This window comes from Canis lupus, chromosome 20, assembly GCF_048164855.1.
Source record: "Canis lupus baileyi chromosome 20, mCanLup2.hap1, whole genome shotgun sequence".
In the NCBI taxonomy this organism is placed as follows: Eukaryota; Metazoa; Chordata; class Mammalia; order Carnivora; family Canidae; genus Canis; species Canis lupus.
This window is the reverse complement of record NC_132857.1, coordinates 19,279,784-19,300,051: the sequence shown is the minus strand read 5'-3', so window position 1 is coordinate 19,300,051 and position 20,268 is coordinate 19,279,784. Positions and strand designations below refer to the sequence as shown.

The following is a 20,268-nucleotide window of genomic DNA, read 5'->3' as shown; positions in this document are numbered from 1 at the left end:
AAACTAGAAGACAGCTACTGAATAGGAAAAGGTATTTGCAATAACATATTTGAAAAACAGTATCCCAAATGTAAAGAACTTATATAATTCAATACCAAAAAAACCCCACCAAGTAATCCAATTAAAAAATGGTCAGAAGATATGAATGTACATTTCTCCAAAGATATACAGAGGTAAACAGACACATGAAAAGTCGCTCAACATCACTCATCATCAGGGAAATGCAAATCAAAACCATAATAAGATATTATTTCAGAATGGCTGTCAGAATGGCGAATAACAAAACCACAAGAAACAAGGGTTGGCAAGGATGTGTAGAAAAAGGAACCCTCTTGTCTGTTGGTAGGAATGCAATCTGGTGTAGCCGCTGTGGAAAACAGTATGGAGGCTCCTCAAAAAGTTAAAAATAGAACCACCCTATGATCTAGTAATTGCATTCCAAAAACACCAATTCAAAGGGATACATGCATCTCTATGTTTACTGCAGCATTATTTATAATAGTCCGATTACAGAAGCAACCTACCTATCCATTGGTAGATGAATGGATAAAGAAGATGTAGTGCATGCAACACACACACACACACACACACACACACACAGGAATATTATTCAGCCATAAAAAATGAAATCTTGCCATTTGCAACAACATGGATGGATCTAGAGAGTATAATGCTGAGCAAAATCAGAGAAAGAAATACCATAGGATTTCACTCACATGTAGAATTTAAGAAACAAAACAAATGAACAAAGGAAAAAGAGGCAAACCAAAAGATAGACTTTTAACTATAGAAAACAAACAGATGATTACCAGAGGGGAGGTGGGTTGGGGGATAGGTGAAATAGGTCAAGGGGATTAAGAGTACACTTAATCTTGTCAAGATTTGAGTAATGTTTAGGACTGTTGAATCACTACACCTGAAACTAATATAATACTATAAGTTAATTCTACTAGAATTAAAAAAAAAAAGGGTAGGGCCTTCAGAAGTTGATGAAGTCATAAGGGTGGAGCCCTCATGAGTGGGATCAGTGTCCTTTTAAAAGAGACCACACAGAACTCCCTAGCCAAATAGCCAATGAGCACATGAAAAGATGCCTAATATCATTACCCATCAGAAAAATGCATATCAAAACTAAGAGATATCACTTCACACCTAAGTAGGCTAGCTGTAATAAAAACAAATAGAAAAATAGAAAAAACAAAACAAAACAAAACAAAACCCACCCCAAACACAGACTATAACAAATATGGTCAGGAGGTGGGGAAATTGGAACCCTCAATTTCTAATGGGAATGTAAAATGGTTGTTTTGAAAAGTCTGTCAATTCCTAAATGAGTAAGCATAATCACCATAAGACTTAGTAATTTGGCTTTTCAGTGTATATCCAGAAGAAATGAAAATATATCTACTCCAAATCTTGTTTCTGTAGCATGTTCACAGCAGTATAATTCATAATAGCCTAAAATTGGAAACAACAGATGTTTATCAAGCGTGGATGGGTAAATCAAATGTGATTCATTGATCCAGTGGAATGTTATTTGGCAATAAAAAGGAATGAAGTATTGATAATTGCTACAACATGGATGAACCTTGAAAACCTTATGCTAAGTGAAGGAAGTCAGTCACAAAAGACCGCATATTGCATGATTCCACTTATGTGAAATATCCAGAATAGGCAAATCTATAGAGACAGGAAGTAGATTAGTGGTAGCCTAAGCCTGGAGATAGTAGTATTGGGGTCATGGGAGGTGAATACTAAAGGGTATGTATGATGAAAATGTCCTAAAATTAATTGTATTGGTGGTTGGTTGCACAACTGTGACTATATCAATAACTATTTGTTTGTACATTTTAAATTAATCGTATCATATATGAATTACTACAGACTGTTAAAGGAATTAGGAGCACCAGTAGTTCAGAACAAGAGCCCCCCCGTCTTAAAAAGATTTTATTTATTCATGAGAGACACAGAGAGAGAGGCAAAGACATGCTCAGAGGGAGAAGCAGGCTCCTTTTGGGGAGCCTGATGTAGGACTTGATCCCAGGACTCCGGGATCATGGCTTGAGCCAAAGACAGGCGCTCAACCAGTAAGCCACCCAGGCATCCTAAGAGCCCTTGAAATTATTTAATATCATGGTGACTTTGGAAAAAAAACTTGTCAGCTGGAGTGGATTGATTTGAGCAAGTCAAGTACACTAGGCAAATAAGCATAGAATAGCTTACTATGCTGGCAGTTAATATTTTTTTTAGCACAGTTTTCAAATAACTATGATGTTAAGAGGAGAAGAAAGTCTCAGGTGAATGAAAGCTACATGATCTAAAAAAAGGTCAATTTGGTAGATAATATTAATAAATTCCATATTCTTAATTTTTGCTTCAGTTATTTTAGGATTCTATTAGGTGCTACACATTTAAGATTATTAGGTCTTCTTGATGTATCTGACCTCTTATCATCATGCAATTACCTTGTTCATCTCTATACTACTTGCCCTGAAGTCCACATTATCAAATATTATAGCCATACCAACATTCTTATACTTTTATATTTTTCCCACATTTTTACTTTCAACTTGCCTTTGTCTTTTTGTTTAAAGTGCTTTTCTTATTAACACAGCTGAATCTTGCTTTTTTATCTTGTTGACAATTTTTTCCCTTAAATGTAAATGTTCATTTACATTTAGTGTAATTATTGATATGTTTGGGTTTAATCTACCATCTTGGATCTTATTTTCTAATTTCCTCATCTGTTCTTTGTCCGGTTTCTCTCTTCCTTCCTTCTTTTGGGTTAATTGGATAATTTTTTTTTTTTGTATTCTATTTTGCCTTATAGCCCAGCTGACAACTGTTTGGGTAGGTCAGCAGTTAGCCTTGCTCCTGAACTCGTCTTGTGAGATCTCTTTTTATCCTGCTTTGCATTTGGTGAAGGCTTCTTGCTTATCAGAGGGATCTTATTCAGCTTTGTCCTGCTTCTAGCATCTCAGCCTTAATGGGATTTTATTTATTTTATTTCTTAAAAATTTTATTTATTTATTCATGAGAGGCACAGAGGTAGAGAGGCAGAAACACAGGCAGAGGGAGAAGCAGGCCCCCTGCAGAGAGCCTGACATGGGACTGGATCCCGGATCCCCAGGATCACACCCTGGGCTGTAGGCAGCACTAAACCGCTGCGCCACCAGGGCTGCCCCTTAATGGGATTTTAAAGAAAATGTATGATTTTATGGCTCATACAGCTTGTTTTGGGCTGTGGTTATCTTTAAAGTATATATTTTTATAATTATATGGCAATGGAAACATTTTTTAAGCATCTACAATTAATGTTTATTTTTTAGTGGCTTCATATTGAGTGATAATTGCTTAGTGTGGAATACCCAAGGAATCTGTATAAGGTCAAGGAGCGATGGCATTTGCTTGGGGTATTGAGTCACTGGTGTTGGCCCCATGTTAATATACATAATCTCCCTTATGACCAGTAATACACACTTAGTGATGGTAGGGTACAACTGGGCTTACAGTTTATTGATAAAGCACCAAAAGAAAGTATAGTGATTATGCAGTCTTGTCTCATGAGCATGTATGCAGCCTTATGAGTTGAAAAGAGATATAAATATATTCATAATTAATATGGCTTATCTGGATCATATTAGAGCTGTATACAAGAATTTGTTTATATTCATTAACGTAATTTTGGTTATATCTGTTAAAAATGAAGCTTATTTTCTATACCTCTCTGTAATGTTGTGAAAAAGACTTTATGCCCCTCTTTGTTTAGTTTTCATGTTTTGATTATATTTCTCTTACCTTATATTATCTTTTAAGATTCTGTAAAATTTTGCCTGGTAAATGCAAGCTTACCTAATGCTGTGTTCTCTGAAATCTAGGAGTGACTGTTACACAGAGGAGAATCAGACATTAAATGTTCAACAGATTTTTTTAAATTTAAATTCTCATTCATAAAGTAGAGCAAATAGAATAATAAGCTCCCATGCTTCTAATAGCTATTGACATCAGTTAATCAAATCTTGTTTTATTTATCCTGCCCACTTTATAAAAAATTTGATTGGCTGCTAGAATATTTTATTTTTTGATTGCTAAAATGTTTTAAAGCTAATCCCAGATGTTATGTCCTTTTTTACCTGTATGTTTCTCTGATATGGAAAATTTTAAAACATAATTACTATGACATAATATCTAACAAAGTTAATTATTCCAGAATCTTTGAAACATTGCTTTTTCATGCCAAGTTTCCCTAGCTACTTGGACACACCTGGGAAAATTAACTTAGTTTGTTTCTAATCTTATCTAATTAATATTATGATTTCTAAATATTTGAATGTTTATTTTTTCTATTGCTCTGAAGAATGTCCTAGATACATTCATAGATATGTTCATAATTCATTCTGAGACCAGGTAAATTTTATAAGCAATGTATACCCTTACGGTGACTTATAATGTAAGAAGCAAAGTTCTGAGAAACTTGGCAATAAAGAGATAACCTGGCTTAACCAAGAATTTCCTAAATTTATTTGGCCCCAGAACCTGTTTTTTTTTTTTTTTATGTAATCTGTTAGCTAAAAGATATTTTGGAGAATACGATTTTGGCAGAAAAATGCAACCTCTGAATAGTAAAACAGAAGTTGTTAACTTCATTTTTATTTGAATTAATTAGATAATTATCCTTATGGGATAATCATAATCATGTAATATCTATTTTTTTTTTCCTACAGTCTGCTTAATGTTGATAATGCAGTATTAACAAGTCATCCTCTTCAGGATCTTATATTCTGAAAATCTTTCAACACACTGTAAAAGCAAATTAAGTATGAGCATTTTGTTTTTCCACGAGATAGATATTTGCAAAAAAAAAAAAAAAAAGGTATACATCACAATCCATCCATAAAGAAAGGTAAATACATTGGTATTGTATTAAAGGGGAAGCTAGAAATATGTGTAGAAACTCAAGGAAATACAAACCAAAAGATAGTAGTGAGTAATTCAATTATATTTTATTTGTGAAGAATTGGTTAAAAACTTTGAAGGGGCCCTGGGGTGGCTTAGTCAGCTAAGCATGGACTCTTGATTTCAGCTCAGGTCATGATCTCAGGGTCTTGAGATTGAGCCCGGGTTAGGCTCTGCACTCACCATAGAGTCTGCTTAAGATTCTCTCCCTCTCCCTCTGCCCTTTCTTCCCCCTCTTCCTCCACATTGTGTGAACGTGTGCACTCTCTCTCTCTCTCTCTTTTTTTAAAGATTTTATTTACTTATTTATAGACACAGAGAGAGAGAGGCAGAGACACAGGCAGAGGGAGAAGCAGGCTCCATGCAGGAAGCCCGATGTGGGACTCCATTGCAGGTCCCCAGGATCATACCCCAGGCTGCAGGCGGTGCCAAACCGCTGCGCCACCGGGGCTGCCCTGCACTCTCTCTCTTAATAAACAAAGAAACAACCTTTAAAAAGTTTAAATTTAGTGTGGAAATTCTCACAAGTGGTTTATATCTTTATGTACTTTTATTTAAAAAAAATATGTAATAGAGAGCATGAGCAGGGGCAGAGGGAGAGAAAAAGAGAATCCATAAGCAGACTCCTCACTGAATGCAGAGCCTGAAGCCAGGTTCAGTCCCAGGATGATGACCTGAGCTGAAACCAAGAGTTGGTGGCTTAACTGACTGAGCCACCCAGGTGCCCCTACATTTTTATGTACTTTATTTTTTTTCATTTTTATGTACTTTAAAATCTGTTCACTTTTTAAAACCTTGTAAGCAGTTAACAGAGCCAAGTGGAGGCTAATTGCACATCAAAGGAAAGGAAAACATTCTCCATTCTATCACTCTTCTGTTTATTAACCCAGGAGAAGGGAATTTAGAGGCACTCAAATTCTAGAGGATCTGTATCTCATCCTAATATGATCTAATCGACATCTGTCTCATCCCCCACCTTGCAAACCCTCCAGAGTGGATAAGCTGGTTGCACTTGACTTCATATTGTGTAAATGTGCAGACGGCTGTTTTTTCTGTGATGCCACAAAGGTAATTTTTCCATTACAGTCAAATTGCAACTTCAAGCAGAAGAGAGAGGCGTTGTGTCCATCAAAGGAGTATGTGCAAATCGCTATCTTGCTATGAAGGAAGATGGAAGATTACTGGCTTCTGTAAGTAATGTTCTCTTTTCTTGTAGTTTTTTTTTATTTGTTAGCTTCTGTTGCTGTTAATTTACTAGTATTGGTATTTATTTTTTTATTACGGATTTTATAAGTATTATATAATTTAATCTTTGTATTCATCCTATAAAGTAGTGGTACTCACCCTATTTCACAGATACAAAAACTGAAGTTCTGGGGCATAATAAAGTAACCATGGAAACACAGCTCACATGAGGTAGAACATAAGATGGCACCTGAGGCATTCTGGACTCTGGAGCATGAGCTCTAATTCATTGCATTTTACTGCCTTCTCTGCAAAGCTATTAAGCTACAGTTGTTAAAATTCTTATATTAAGCAGTTGTTTGAAGATCAGTGAGATGGACATATAAAATTTTCAGTATCAGGTTTCTTCTTTCAGATTTCACATACAAAATGTTTACAGTATAGAGTACTAGTTGAGAATGTGGGCTCAACCTAGACACTGATACTGGCACTGCCACATATTAGCTGTGTGTTCTCAAGCAAATTATTCTGAGTTAGATCCCTTACCTGTAAAATAGAGACAGTAATGATCCTACCTTAGAGAGTTATTGTGAGGACTAAACTAGATAATTTATATCAAATGCCCAAATCTGGATCATGTATCATAGATCCTCAAAATTTTTGCGTCATCTTCTATTTATGTATAAATTCATTAAGGACAAGGACTTCACTTACTTACTTTTTATCACAGCTAGTCAGGAGTCACAGCTCCTAGCTAGTATTCTTTTCACTAAAGCAGCCCTGTGAACTCCACCATTGTCATTAGAACCAGGATTACATGTCTGTTGGGCAGACATGATGTGTGGGAAATAGTGCAGAGAAAAAAAGCAGGATAAAAGACCCCACTTCTGTCTCACTGGGGGAGTAGATGGGATACATACCTAAAAGTGTGTGTGTGTGTGTGTGTGTGTGTGTGTGTGTATACACATAAACCGCAGCCATGATACCAATGCCAGTAGCCAGTTATTATTGCCTATAACTTTCCCCACAGAGGAGATCCAGTATTACTGAGCAGTTGTATTTTAAGCCATACCGAGTTTTTGAATTTTTTTTCTGAGTGAAGACCTTTGGATTTCTGAAGGTACCAAAACAAAGTTATAAAGATAAAGAATATTTCAATCATCTGATTGATCGTCTGACAAAGATGTATTTATGTTGACATATTTTTCAATTTACATGACTTTTGCAGGATAAATAACAACTCTGGGTGTAATGGTGTGTGCTCTCTCTTTGGTAGTTGAATAAACTTTAGAATCCTCTTCAAGAATAGCCAGTATTGAGTATACAGTTGCCAGATGCTAGGCGTATGGGTTATAAAATTTAATACAAAATCATCTGTGCCCTTAATGAATCATATCCTGGGGAGGTAGAAGTGTAAATAAGTATTTGTAGGTGTAAGGGTTTTGATGTGTTCCTTCTATATATTGTGTAAATGTATAGTAATATTGGACAGGAAATAAGTATTATGATATAGGAGGTAATACAGGAAAAGAAGTGATTAAACTTGTCTTGGAAGACAACCTATAAATAGGATTTTAGATGATGTATGAGGAAATCATCAGGCAGTCAGGAGCAGAGGAGTGGAGATGAACATATACTATGTTATAGAACATAGTATATGCAAAGGCATGGGTGGAGAAGGCTTAGGAAGTACTTCTCTAGCATTACAAATAATTCACTACTTCTGGAGTGTAAAGTGCAAAGGAAATGCAAAGTAGAAGGGAAGAGATACAGCTGGAGAGATAGACTACCTGCTTAAGTGCCTTATACACCATGTGTTACACACAGTGGAAATCCATGAAGGGTTTTAAGAGACACAATCTGTTTTGAATTTGAGAAAGATCACTCTGCAGCAGTGTAGAGGATGGATTTGATGGGGCTGAAACTGGTGGAGACAAACCAGTTAGAAGGCCATTGTAATAGTCCCGATGATGAAAACCTGGCAATGACAGGACAGAGGATTGAGTGAAGTACTAGCACTTGAGATTGATTTGATTTAGGCGTGAAATAGAGGAAAAAGTCCTCAGTTTCTGGTTTGTATGAGAAGGTAGATGAGAAAGGGGAAGGAGGAAAAGAGCAAGTTCTGGAAAAAGGTAATACAGGTTCAAATTTAGACTTACCTAGTTTGAGTTGCCTAAGAGAAATTCAGATGGAGATGTTCACTATATAGTTGTAATTGTGGTCTGGAATTCGGAAGAGAGGTCTGTGTCACATATAGATTTGGGCGTCATCAGCATATAAGTAATAGTTGTATTAGGAGAATGGATGCGATTCCCAGGCAAAAAATATAGTCCTACAAGATGGAGTACTTGGGACTTCTACTGTTCTTGTCTTTTTTTTCTACCAGTCTGTTGTCAAGTTAAAGGGTGATGTAATACACTGGGAATCTACCAAAGTAGCACTTTAAATATTTCCAGGACAGTGAATCAGTAATTTTGGACAACTTTGAGTTTGTAGAGAGGAGAGGTTTACTCCTACTCTTCTCACGTCAGTATGTGACAAAACACCTGTAGTGTGACTCATGATGGCTTCTGCAATGGTTCGGTGTTGCTTTGGCTACTGTCAAACAGTGAAGGTGGTGGGGAAAATAAAGGAGATACAAAAATTTGCTTTTGTTATGACTAACTGTAGACAACACTAGTCAAGTGGTTTTAAAGTTCTCACTTTTTCTTTCTTAGTCTAGTTCAGTGGACAATTTGAAACTGTTATCCTGTAGTTTTCCACTTACTGAGATTAAAAGATCAAGTAACCTAGTAATCATGGTGGCATTGGAGGGATTATTTATCTCAAAACATAGGCTGGAATATATGTTCATCTGTAATGATTAAAAGCTTCATAGGTGTCAAAAGTGTTGAAAACAGAAACTACTTTACTTTCAAGAGCATCTCTGAAACTACTGGAGTCCATAAAAGAGGAGATGAATTTAAAACAATAGATACGAAAACTGAACTATCTTCTCATTCTTACAGAATTCCCTACAAGTTAGAATTAAGAGGATTTTGACCTCTTCTCTCGGTAAACAGTCATTAAGCTTTCCAAACTGTTGATTCTGTGCCACGAGAAGCAGAAATTGCTCTAAAATAAAGTGTTTTATAGTTTCTTCCTTACTGCAACAGGACCTTTCGCAAGATTAAGGTCATAGCATTTTATTTAGTCTTAAATATGTTTCTATCCCTTTGGCTATAGGTTCATTCTTCCTGATCCAACAGATTTCCTTCAAGTCAATGCAGTAAGAGTTAATTTAGCAATGCTTAGAAATTTATCACAGACTATGTGGGAACAAAGCTGCAGGTATTACACATATATGGAAAATTAAGGATTTATTAGTGGCAACAGCTAAGATTCAGTTGTAGCTCCCATCATAGGCTCGTTCCTGCCAAGTTCATGAGTTAATCTCCAGTTTTACCATTCAATGTATGTGGCTTGCTTCCTTGACATTTCAGCAGCAATCCTCTCTCTTAAATTAGTCTGGGTGGGCTATGTCAATTTTCAGATGAGAAGTGCCCCTACCCTCAACTCAAGGAGGTGGTGTCAGTGGGTCAGTTAAGTGACATATTTCTTTCTGAGTCAGACCCCTAGGCATCGAGCTGTCACCAACAGCAACTTTTAGGCAAGAAATTAAAAGTCTCGACCCTTGGCTATTCATATCTGTGCCAATATTTAATGGGTTGAGATGAATCTCTGATGGTAAAAGACACCATAGCCAGGGACGTCAGCAGAGACCTCACTCAGGTGACAATGAGAAGAGACGCCTGGCATATAAAAAGCCAAACAAAAAACCTAAGAGCAACTTTTGGTATAAGTCCAGTGTTGTGACCACTAGCAATCATGAGGTTGCAGATACTCCTTATAACCTGGAGAAATTGGGGGTTATGAACTTGCACTTGCCACAGGCATACTTCTTTCCACTCTTCTACCTGGCCCCATTTCAGACTGTTGTGTTATGGCACATCCCTGGAGTCTACTGCCTTCTCCCAGGTGTATGATTCCTGCAGCGATTTGCAAAACATCCTCATTTCCTCTCAGAAAGAAAAGTCTGGACACATAAAATATTTTGGTTTCTAAGAGTCATGTTTTGTTGACTGCTACCAGTTAAGAGTATGAAAAAAGACTAAGTTGTGTACTATTTTTTTCCCCCCAATACTTTCACATAGTAATGGCATGAATGCTTTCAGGCTAAGGAATTCTCACTGTTTGAAAAACATTTAAGGGTCTTTCCCTCTGCCCCTTTTTGAAGCTAGAAAATATAAAAGTTTAAAGAGTAACTATATTTAACTGCCAAAGCCTATATTTAGAGGCTGAAATTGAGTAGTTTTTAAATATGCAACAGATTTTTATTCTATTCCACAGCAGGATAAATTTTGTTGCCATGAACAACAGAAGTCAAGAACAAATATTAGGATTCATGATTTATGTGTTCACAAAATTGTAGGTTGTAAAAAATTGTAGGTTGTAAAAAACTGCATATAGTGAACTTAGCTGTAGTTTTAAATTTAAGTCACTAAACAGCATCAATATTAGCATTGGTATAGAAAACTTACCTGGTCTTTATATGCTAGAAAATTGCATATTGATTTCTATATAACGCTATTCATCATGATATCTTGAACAAGATATCTCAATATTAAAAATGTGTATATAACTTGCATTGATCCATTATAGTGAAACATGAAAAAAATGTATTTGGACGATATACACTTAATTACAGTAAAAAGTAAAATATTTTTTTTAACCTATAGAAAAACTTTAGTTGAAGGGCCTTAATCATGAAATGAGACTAGGGAAAATAGATTTTTGAGGGCTCAATTATCTAGATTGGCAATATATACTGATCAAATTTGTCAGAAAAATAGAGTAATTGAAGAGTAATGTATATATTTTTTTAAGAGATAAATGCAAAGTTTAGTTTTAGATTAAATGCAAAGTTTACTACCTAATGAAAATTATTGGTTTCAGAAACCTATCTTATAAAATTTACACAACATATATGTATATACAAAGATTAAGGTCAAATTTGCTTTTATCTTTTCATAATTTGAGTGTTTTATTTTGTTCTGAAATAATCAACATTGATACTCACATCATGTCTGGTTTTAATTCTCAGAAGTGGTGTAAGCAAAGCATTTTTGGATCCATGTTGAGCAAACTCCCTGTTAAGCCAAAACTGAAAAATCAAAGTACTGTAAAAGAATAAACAATCCAAAAAAACAGAGCATGGGGAAATGGCCATAAAGTTCACATCTAACATTTAGCAGTGGACCAGATTTGTGCAATTGGTGCATAAGGCGAAGAAATGGCAGTGAGGAGGAGAAATTACCTTATTTTTTTTTCATTGTATATCAAGACTTATATTAATCTTGATCATCTGGCTGAGGTAGTGTTGTCTCTACTACAATAAACATTATTCTTTTTCCCGCCTTTCCACACTGTATTCTTTATAAGTAAGTCATTTTACATAGTCCACATTTAAGGGATAGGGGCTTATTCTCCATCTCCTTGAGGGGGAAATCTCTACAAATTTGGAATTCTTTTGCATGAGAAATTTGTCTCTTCTCCATTTATTTATTTAATCACATCTATCAGTATATACTCATGGATACTGATTTTATACTTTAGGTTATAATCCAATATTGTGTTATTTATTTTGTTCAAACTACTTTTGCCATGGCCATTGGGAACTTTTCCAGTTGACTCCTATACTCTTTGACATACCCCCATCAATGTAGTTTGAAAAATGTAGTTTGTTTTCAAGTGTGTAATAGTTTAGTAAATTTACATATCTGAACATTCACAGGTGCAAGTTTTTCTTCCCTCCCCTTTGTTTTTGTAAAGGTACAAGTAACTTCTATTAAAAAAAAAAAGTGGATTCATGATGTATTATCCACTTAATCACTGGTACTATTACTTTTCTCTGAAATAGTAGGAGCTAGCTGAGAAGGCAGATATTGTTGACTTAATATATATCCCAATAGGTCTGTCATTGTAGGGAGTGCCAACTTAGCAAGGAGGGCACCCTGGAGGCTGACAGAGCACCCCAAAATCAGTGTCCAGAATGATGTGGTTTAGGTCTTCCTCTGGGAAATTAGCCGGAGAAGCTCAATTATAATTATCTTTATGATTACCATGATTTTTTTTCACTCTTGAACCTACTTCTTTTACTCCTGATCTTAAACCTGGAATAGGGAAAGAGGAAGACTTTTTATCAGTGGTACTGAAAGATGACAAAATAAAGTAACACTGGTTGACTTATGTTAAATGAAAAGCATAATAAATTTCACCAAAGGTAAAGTGGAAGTATTGGCCATGGACCATCAACATTTTTCTAGGTATAAGTGTTTCACCATTATCACACTTGAATCTTTACATTTATCACAGAGCTGGGTCCTTGTGCAATGTGTGCTTCTCTGTAATGCTACCTGTCATTTATTTGCATCAGAAGACTAAGTTGCTTTATTAGTAATTTCTTGCAAAAAATGGGCAAATCAGATAAATTCGTATTGCCATTCTTAAAAGTTAACAGTGATCAAAAACATTAAAGCCAAGTAAATATCCAGTTAAATTTTTATCCCTAGAAGCAAATTATAAGATCGAATATCACACTTTAGATAACAGAGACGGACTGTTACTCCCATTTAGATCATTTGCATTTTGGTTATTATGTCAGCTCTTTTCATTGTTCTGTTTATTGATTTACGTTTTTCTCAGTTTGTGCCACTGTTTATCTAAGAACTAAAGAATCTGGAAAAAGTCTTTTGAATGTGTCTTTTCCTAAACCTGAAGTTTCCTAGATTTGAGTAGTAGAAATAAGCTGGAATCTGGTACACTCATTAATACAAAAATATAGGCTGATATCATATATCTATGTATGCATGTTGTACTTAAATGTAAAGATACAAATATGTATAAATTTATATGGTTTTCTATAGGAGTTTATAATTTTTTCTTCCTAATTGTAATATAAAAAGTAAATTAGTTTTCCTTTCTTCCCTTATAGTAAATTATTTGTTGACACCCTCCCACCCCACCCAACACACACCCCAGGGGTCAGAAACTATCAACAGTCTAACCTGTCAAGTTGATTTTTGAACATTTACTTGAAATAATGTAGCAGCCTATTAGACTCCATTACTTGGAATAGTATTTCCAGGTCTAATTATTTGTAAAGCTAGCTATCCTCCACCCCCAGTAAAGAGTTGAACCTAAATGATAAGGGAGAGTAGTTTCCTCTCTCACAAGAAAGACACTGCCAGAAGTCAGTATGGTCTTTGTTACTTAGTAGTCTCAAAACACTAACAGATAATGATTCATCAGATGTAATGTTCCAATACTTTTTTTTGGCATTATATACATTAGCTATTTTCTGTATAATAAACTGTTCTTTTTATGCCTTAGAAACATTAACCATTAGGAAAGCATTGCTATAGTTTAAGGAATTGATTCTGTTTCTGTGAGTAAAGTAGCAACAAAGCCCTTCTTCTTTAGGAAGGTACTTCTGGGTTACTCTTCTAGCACTTTCATGGAACCCTGATAAAAAGAAAAATGATCCCTAATCGGTAACCTGCCTCTGGACTGGGAGGACTATGGATGCACCATAAATACCTAACCGGAAACCACTAAGTGTACTGCGCTCTTTGTTACTGGGCGTATCCCCCTTTGTGAAATCTGTGTTCATTCACGGGATGTTTCCAGTCTGAGGCAGTGTGGTTCCTATAGCAGCGGTGTGCTCTTGCTGCCTAATACCTGGCCTGTCCATTGTGGGGGCTGGACATTGGTCCTTGGAGTCTTCCTCTGAAGAGATGTGCTTGAAAGCTCTCCCACTGGCTTGCTGTGTTCCTTCCTGCATCCCTCTACAGAGTTAGATCCTGTCTGACTTTGGCCTGTTGAGTCTTGCAAACTAGTCTGTCCTGCTCAAGCCAAGAGCACTACTGCTGATTGAGCAGAATGGACAGTGTACTATCCTAAGTATTTCATATGAAAATATAATAGTAACTATTAATTCTTCCTTTATTTTTCAGAAATGTGTTACTGACGAGTGCTTCTTTTTTGAACGATTGGAATCTAATAACTACAATACTTACCGGTCAAGGAAATACTCCAGTTGGTATGTGGCACTGAAACGAACTGGGCAGTATAAACTTGGACCAAAAACAGGACCTGGGCAGAAAGCTATACTTTTTCTTCCAATGTCTGCTAAGAGCTGATCTAAATGGCAGCATCTTATCTCATTTCACATGAAAGAAGACGTATATTTTAGAAATTTGTTAATGGAAGAAAAGAAAAAATGTGTACAGTGATCTGCTCTGTTTGGATAAATGGTCAGATAACCTTTTATCTAATAGTAAATATTTAATCATTGCCTTACTAAAGAAAAAGCAACAAAAATGCCTGGAAAATGTATAGACTTCCACCTTTTATATTGCATTTGCCTTTATCTAGTGAAGCTTACTTAGAGCTACAATCTTTTTCTTACATTTGCTTCATTTGAAAAGAGGCTTTTAAAATTTGCACATTTTCTTCAAGTAAGTTTTCTTCATGTAAATTATACTCATGAGAAAATTAAAATCAGATATTTAGTTAACCCCAAATGTCCACTACTTTTTATAATATGGCACACATTTTTCTGCATGTACAATTTACTTAAGATTTTTTAAAATGTGCAAATATGGATTTAATTCATTCCTGTCATAGTTCTGTAATTGTCTGGCAGTTTCTTGTGATAGAGTTTATAGAACAAGCCTGTGTAAACTGCCGGAAGTTCTTCCATGGTGAAATCAATCTTGTCAAAGCCTTCTCTATACCCATAGAGCAGCAGCCTAGCAACTCTGCTGGTGATAGGAGTTGTATTTTCAGTCTTGATCAGGTCATTGAGATCCATCCATTCACACCTTAAGCATTCATGCTGGCAAAAATTTATGGTGAATGAATATGGCTTTAAGCGACAGATGATATACATATCTGACTTCCCAAAAGCTCCAGGACTGGCGTGCTGTTGCCGAATGCTCAGGAGGGACTTGAACTCTGATTTTATACCAGTCTCTTCAAAAACTTCTCGAACTGCTGTGTCTCCTACATAAAAGATAGGTGTACAAATCAGTAAGGATCTGGATTTGCCTTCTGGACATCCTGAAATACCAAAGTATTTTCTTACAACTATATATCTTAGAAGCTTTTGAAATATCGAATATTTCTTTGGCTGCTATTTGTAGACTTACCCACCTGGTATGTATATTTTGGGGGTCACATTTTTAACCTCTTCTGACTCTATTTCCCAAAAGTTGAAAATACAGGTTCTTGCAGTTAACATTCTTACATATTTCTTCATTATTTCCTGTTTGTGATCATCCATCAAAACTACTTAAATTTATACATATCAGTATTGAGAAAAATTGATTCATTCTTCCTTTGTCTGTAGAGCTGCAGAATGTACTGAGCTGTGAAAAGTTCAAAACCTTCCTGGTGATCTTGGGTGGGACTGTCAAGCCTCTAAAGTCATAGAACAGTTTCATTTATAACCATTTTGTTATGCTCCCCTAATTATTCTGTCAGTGGAATCCCATTAGTAATTTTTGGCATTTCCTTGGTTTCTTGAGATTCCAAAGAACTATTTTATCAAAAGTGTTAAAAAAAAAAAAAAAGAAAAGCTTGCAATTTACAGAATTTTATAATATGACATGGATTTCACATTTTATAAGGTTGATTTTTCAATATTATGCAAATTTCTGGGACAGGATTTTGATTGCCATTAATATTTCTGTGGTTGCTCTTTCTAAATCTCCAGAAGAACCCCCTAAATGGGCTTTCTCTAATTTTGTGATGCTTTGTCACTGTCTCCTAAAGTGTTTATGAGAAACTCTTTAAATAGCTGCCTTCTTTGCTCAGTTTGCTTAGAAGCTTCCCAATTTCACAATTGTCACAGGCATAGATTTTTGTTCAAAGACCTCTATTCAATGCTTCTATTTCCTTGTCAAATAGAAAATTATACTGGTGAAGAATAGGTAAGGAAGAAGAAATCAAGGAAAAAATCTCAATTTTCCTGTAGTTGGGCTATTGCCTTGTCTTAACAATTGCCTACATAAGCTCATGTTTGTTTGTTTTTTAAGAAACAGCTATAGCAATATGCACAGGAAAAACAAAGTGTTCTAAAATGTAAGACATTTGTCCACCATTTTGAATTAATTACATGCTGACTTCCCCTTGAGATTTTTCATAGATTAAACATGGTTTGAAATTACTGTTTTAAACTAAAAACATAAAAAAGGAATTTATGTGAATAAAAGGAAAATCTTCCTTAAGAAAGATAATTTTCAGCTGGGAATACAATAGATGTTTGTTATTAAATTTGTTACAGGTTGTGGCACTAGTCTTAAGTGAAATCAGCAAATGAGATTTACAATTTATTGTTTAAATGTTTACTCTGTTAGCACTTTAAAAAAAATAACCATGGGGGTTCCGTTAAGCTCTTACTACAACTAATCAAGAATTTGGCATTTCATTTGGAATCTAGCCTTTTTATGTATCATGGAGGCACAGGACAGACTAGTGAGTGAATCTACCTTACTCAGCAGTCACCTTAGCTGTTGATTAGAAATCAGCACCGCCTGGGTAGTTTGATCAGTTTAACTTGAGTCAACATATTATTGACTAGACTAAAAATTGACTGGGTATATAAGTGCTTTTTCATCCAGGATATGAGTGACTCCTTCCTCCTCAAAATGGAAATCTTTACCCCACAGCTTTTTTGCCATGAATTTAGATTTTATTATCCAGATAAACTGCTTTATTCTGTTGTACCTTTATTTTAATGTACTGTAAGCTCAAGTGAAATAACATTTACTATTTTATATGTTTAAGGAACATAGGAAAAACCAAGAAGTTTTCATTTTTATTTTTGCTGATTGAGAGATATGTTTAAATATGTCACAGTGTTTTTGTTTAGTTACGGGACAGTGAAATGGAGTTTATTTTGTTATTTCTAGTTTGTAATATTTAACAATAGGATCAGGTTGAAATAAAATAGGAAAAACTGTGCAGAATGTGGGTTTCCCTGGTGTTTCCCTCTGATTCTGGTGCACTGATGAGCTCTGAACAGACCCCCTGCTGCTTTCTGGTCCTTTGACCATGCAGGAGATTCTCTTCCTGTCGATGGTAATGATGATTTTTTAGGAAGGCATTTTCTCTGTTTTTAACCTTGTAGATACTTTTGTACTATTAGGGTATTATATTAAAGCCTGAAGATTGTATTCTATTTTATATATGCCACCGCCCCCCCTTAATTTTTTTAAGTGCTTCATTTACCTAGTATTATCAAAGAATGAAGGATTCCAAACAAACGTGTTTCCCAGTTAACTAGAGTTTACTACTCAAGAGCTAATATGAATGTGTGCACATTTGTGATGGTTGTATTCCTAAAATAAATACACTCCTAAATACAGAGTTTAAAGAAAATAATTTCAATACTTAGGTAATTTGGCTCATCCTCAAGGATATTCTGTTGTGTTATAAGACAGAAATGCTCTAATATGGACATAGTCTCCAGAACTCTATTGTCAGTTATCATTTCTAGCTGCTTTCAGGGTTTTATCAGTTCTAAGGGAAAGCTTTAATTTACATACTCCTAAGCAATATGATGAATGCCATCTGCTTTTCTTGTAACTCCTCATGGTTGAGGTATATATATGCTCTCTAGATAGGTGGGGTGGTTGTGCCAACCACAAATACTTAATTCAGAATTCACTACTTTTTTTGTTGTTTTTAATTTGGACTTGAAGTGTTCTGGAGTACACTTAAACCTAAAATTATGTATACTTGACTTGAAAATGTGTTCTTCATTTGCATTTAAATATAAGTAAACTGAAAATTCACAAGATCCATAAAAACTCAAAAGGAAAAAGTCAATTAATTTAAGAAGGCAAGCTACAGGAAGCTAAACATACTTCCTGTAGCCTGATTTTTGTCCAATATGGATTGGGTAAGGATGTAAGACATAAATTTAACTAGTTCACACACACTCTCATATATCACATAAGGATAGTATGAAATAATTAGGTGTTCCAAAATAAGTGGCCCTCTCTTTCACTACTTGCACCACCACAAAATCTGTTATTTCAACAGAAGACCTAAGCAATAGAATCTAGGCAGAAGATCCTTAAGGCCAAAATTTGCTATGGACATATCTCAGTGTAGTAAATTTACTTATGGTTTGTTAGGAGTTGGCTATTTACTGTTTACAGGGCATTTTCATCTGGGTAACATTTTTAAAAAATCAAGTTTCAAATATATATACATTTTTAAATATTTATAAAGAACCTAGGAAGTTGCCTTTATATATAAATGTTGGCTAAGTAGGGGACATGCATATGAGAAAAAAAATCATGGAGAAATAATACTGAGATCAAATGAGGCATCTTGATTTATTATGATGCAGACTGCATTTGACCCAGTCAAGGGTCAGGAATAGGTAGGAAAACTCTGTCTTTATTCTTTCTTCTATTTACTGTAAAATCAGTAACATGGAGAGTTCTTAGCTTATTTCACATTTTCTTGTTTGAAAAACAAGAGCTGATTGAGCTCAGGAAGTTGTTTTAGGGAATTCTCATTTGAGACTTTCTTGTATGGGACATTTTACTAAGTTTGACTTCCTATTTAAAATAAATAGTAAATAAAGAGGAGAATTAAGTCACTACTGCTCTATAGGTGACTTTATAAATACTTATTTTGAGGTTCATTTAAAAGTTACTGTTCATCCTTGTGGGGTGAAATGGTCAAGAATTTGTGTTTTCTTATAGTTTAATTCCAGTAACAATATTAGTCAAATCCAAAATAACCCTTATTGCTAAAATTTCCTAATGTATATGCAAAGCTTTTTCTTTTTTTTTTTAATATTTTATTTATTTATTCATGAGAGACAGAGAGAGAGAGAGAGAGAGAGACACAGAGACACACGCAGAGAGAGAAGCAGGCTCCATGCAGGGCGCCTGATGCGGGACTCGATCCCGGGTCTCCAGAATCACGCCCTGGGCCAAAGGGAGGCGCTAAACCGCTGAGCCACCCAGGGATCCCCAAAGCTTTTTATTTCAAACAAATTAACCTAGGAGCAATTCTAAACAGAATAGGTGTTGTGCTCCTAATGGTATTTTTTATACTAGTGGGGTAAGTTGTAATATTACAAGTTTTGCTGCTAATTTTGTAGTAGCTCTGAAGAAACCTCTCTGAAATTTCTCAGTATAAACCAGTTAGAAAATTTTAAATCTTATTTTCAGCTATAGAGCAAAAAAGTAAACACAAATTTCCTGAACATTTTCAAGCCAGTTAAAAATATGTAAGGTGTACACACCAATATCTTCTCCAGGCTCTGACAGGCCTCCTGGAAACTTCCACATATTTTTCAACTGCAACATAAAGTCAGGAAATAAAGTTAACATAGCTTCATTCACTAACACACACGGAGACTCCACAAAATCCACCCATAATTCGTCAAGAGGCTGAGAATTTACTTTTTGGTAATTGCATGCAAATTTCTTTCACCTTCCTTTCACACTCCACCCTTTCTTTTTCTTGGGGGAAACTGGTAACTTATGAAATATTTTCCTATTTTTTTCTTTAGGAAATAGATGTGGTTTTGTTTGATTAATGTGATAAATTCTGTTTGAATGAAACAGTGGAGGGAAACATCTACTGAGTTTGTGTAATTTTTAAAATTTTGCTGCTAGTTAACTATTAACAGATAGAGGAATCATACAGATGCTGCTATAAATAAGTAGAAAGTACAGTATAAGTTTAATAACTAAAATGCTATTTTTAATTTTCACACTTATTTTTCTGTATTGTATGTCTAATCAGATTTCTCTTGTTCTGTGTTAATGATTTTATGTACAAATGTAATTGCTTTTTGTGGGTAGTATGAATAAATTTGATAAGTATAAGTTTGCATTGTTTTGTGTGTGTATCATTTCATTTTTTGGTGGACAGGGCAGGTGGGAAGGCATGATCTTAGAATGAGGGCACATTTGGAAAACTGATTATCAATAATTATGAAATGGCATGGGACAATATTCTTATGGTTGACATTTTTTCCCCGATATATAGATA

The 20,268-nt window shown here is 35.1% G+C and overlaps 2 protein-coding genes across 6 annotated transcripts in view; one reads left to right on the top strand and one right to left on the bottom strand.

Annotated features, from left to right (window-relative positions):
• FGF2 (fibroblast growth factor 2) overlaps positions 1 to 20,102 on the top strand; it is a 65,641-nt gene extending 45,539 nt beyond the window's left edge. Inside the window, exons 2-3 of the mRNA XM_072788502.1 lie at positions 6,043 to 6,146; positions 14,196 to 20,102. Of these exons, the coding sequence (XP_072644603.1) occupies positions 6,043 to 6,146; positions 14,196 to 14,381 (290 nt within the window). The 3' untranslated portion in view covers positions 14,382 to 20,102. The remainder of the gene's footprint in view (positions 1 to 6,042; positions 6,147 to 14,195) is intronic.
• Positions 11,257 to 20,268, bottom strand: part of NUDT6 (nudix hydrolase 6) — a 34,887-nt gene continuing 25,875 nt past the window's right edge. For 3 of the 5 annotated variants that reach the window (XM_072788501.1, XM_072788498.1, XM_072788500.1), the window contains exons 4-5: positions 19,514 to 19,568; positions 14,578 to 15,246 (exon numbers count right to left, since the gene is read on the bottom strand). In XM_072788501.1, coding sequence (XP_072644602.1) covers positions 14,849 to 15,246; positions 19,514 to 19,559 — 444 coding nt within the window. In that variant the 5' untranslated portion in view covers positions 19,560 to 19,568 and the 3' untranslated portion in view covers positions 14,578 to 14,848. Of the gene's footprint in view, positions 15,247 to 19,513; positions 19,569 to 20,268 lie in introns of all 5 variants that reach the window. The other 2 variants (XM_072788497.1, XM_072788499.1) reach the window with 1 other exon arrangement.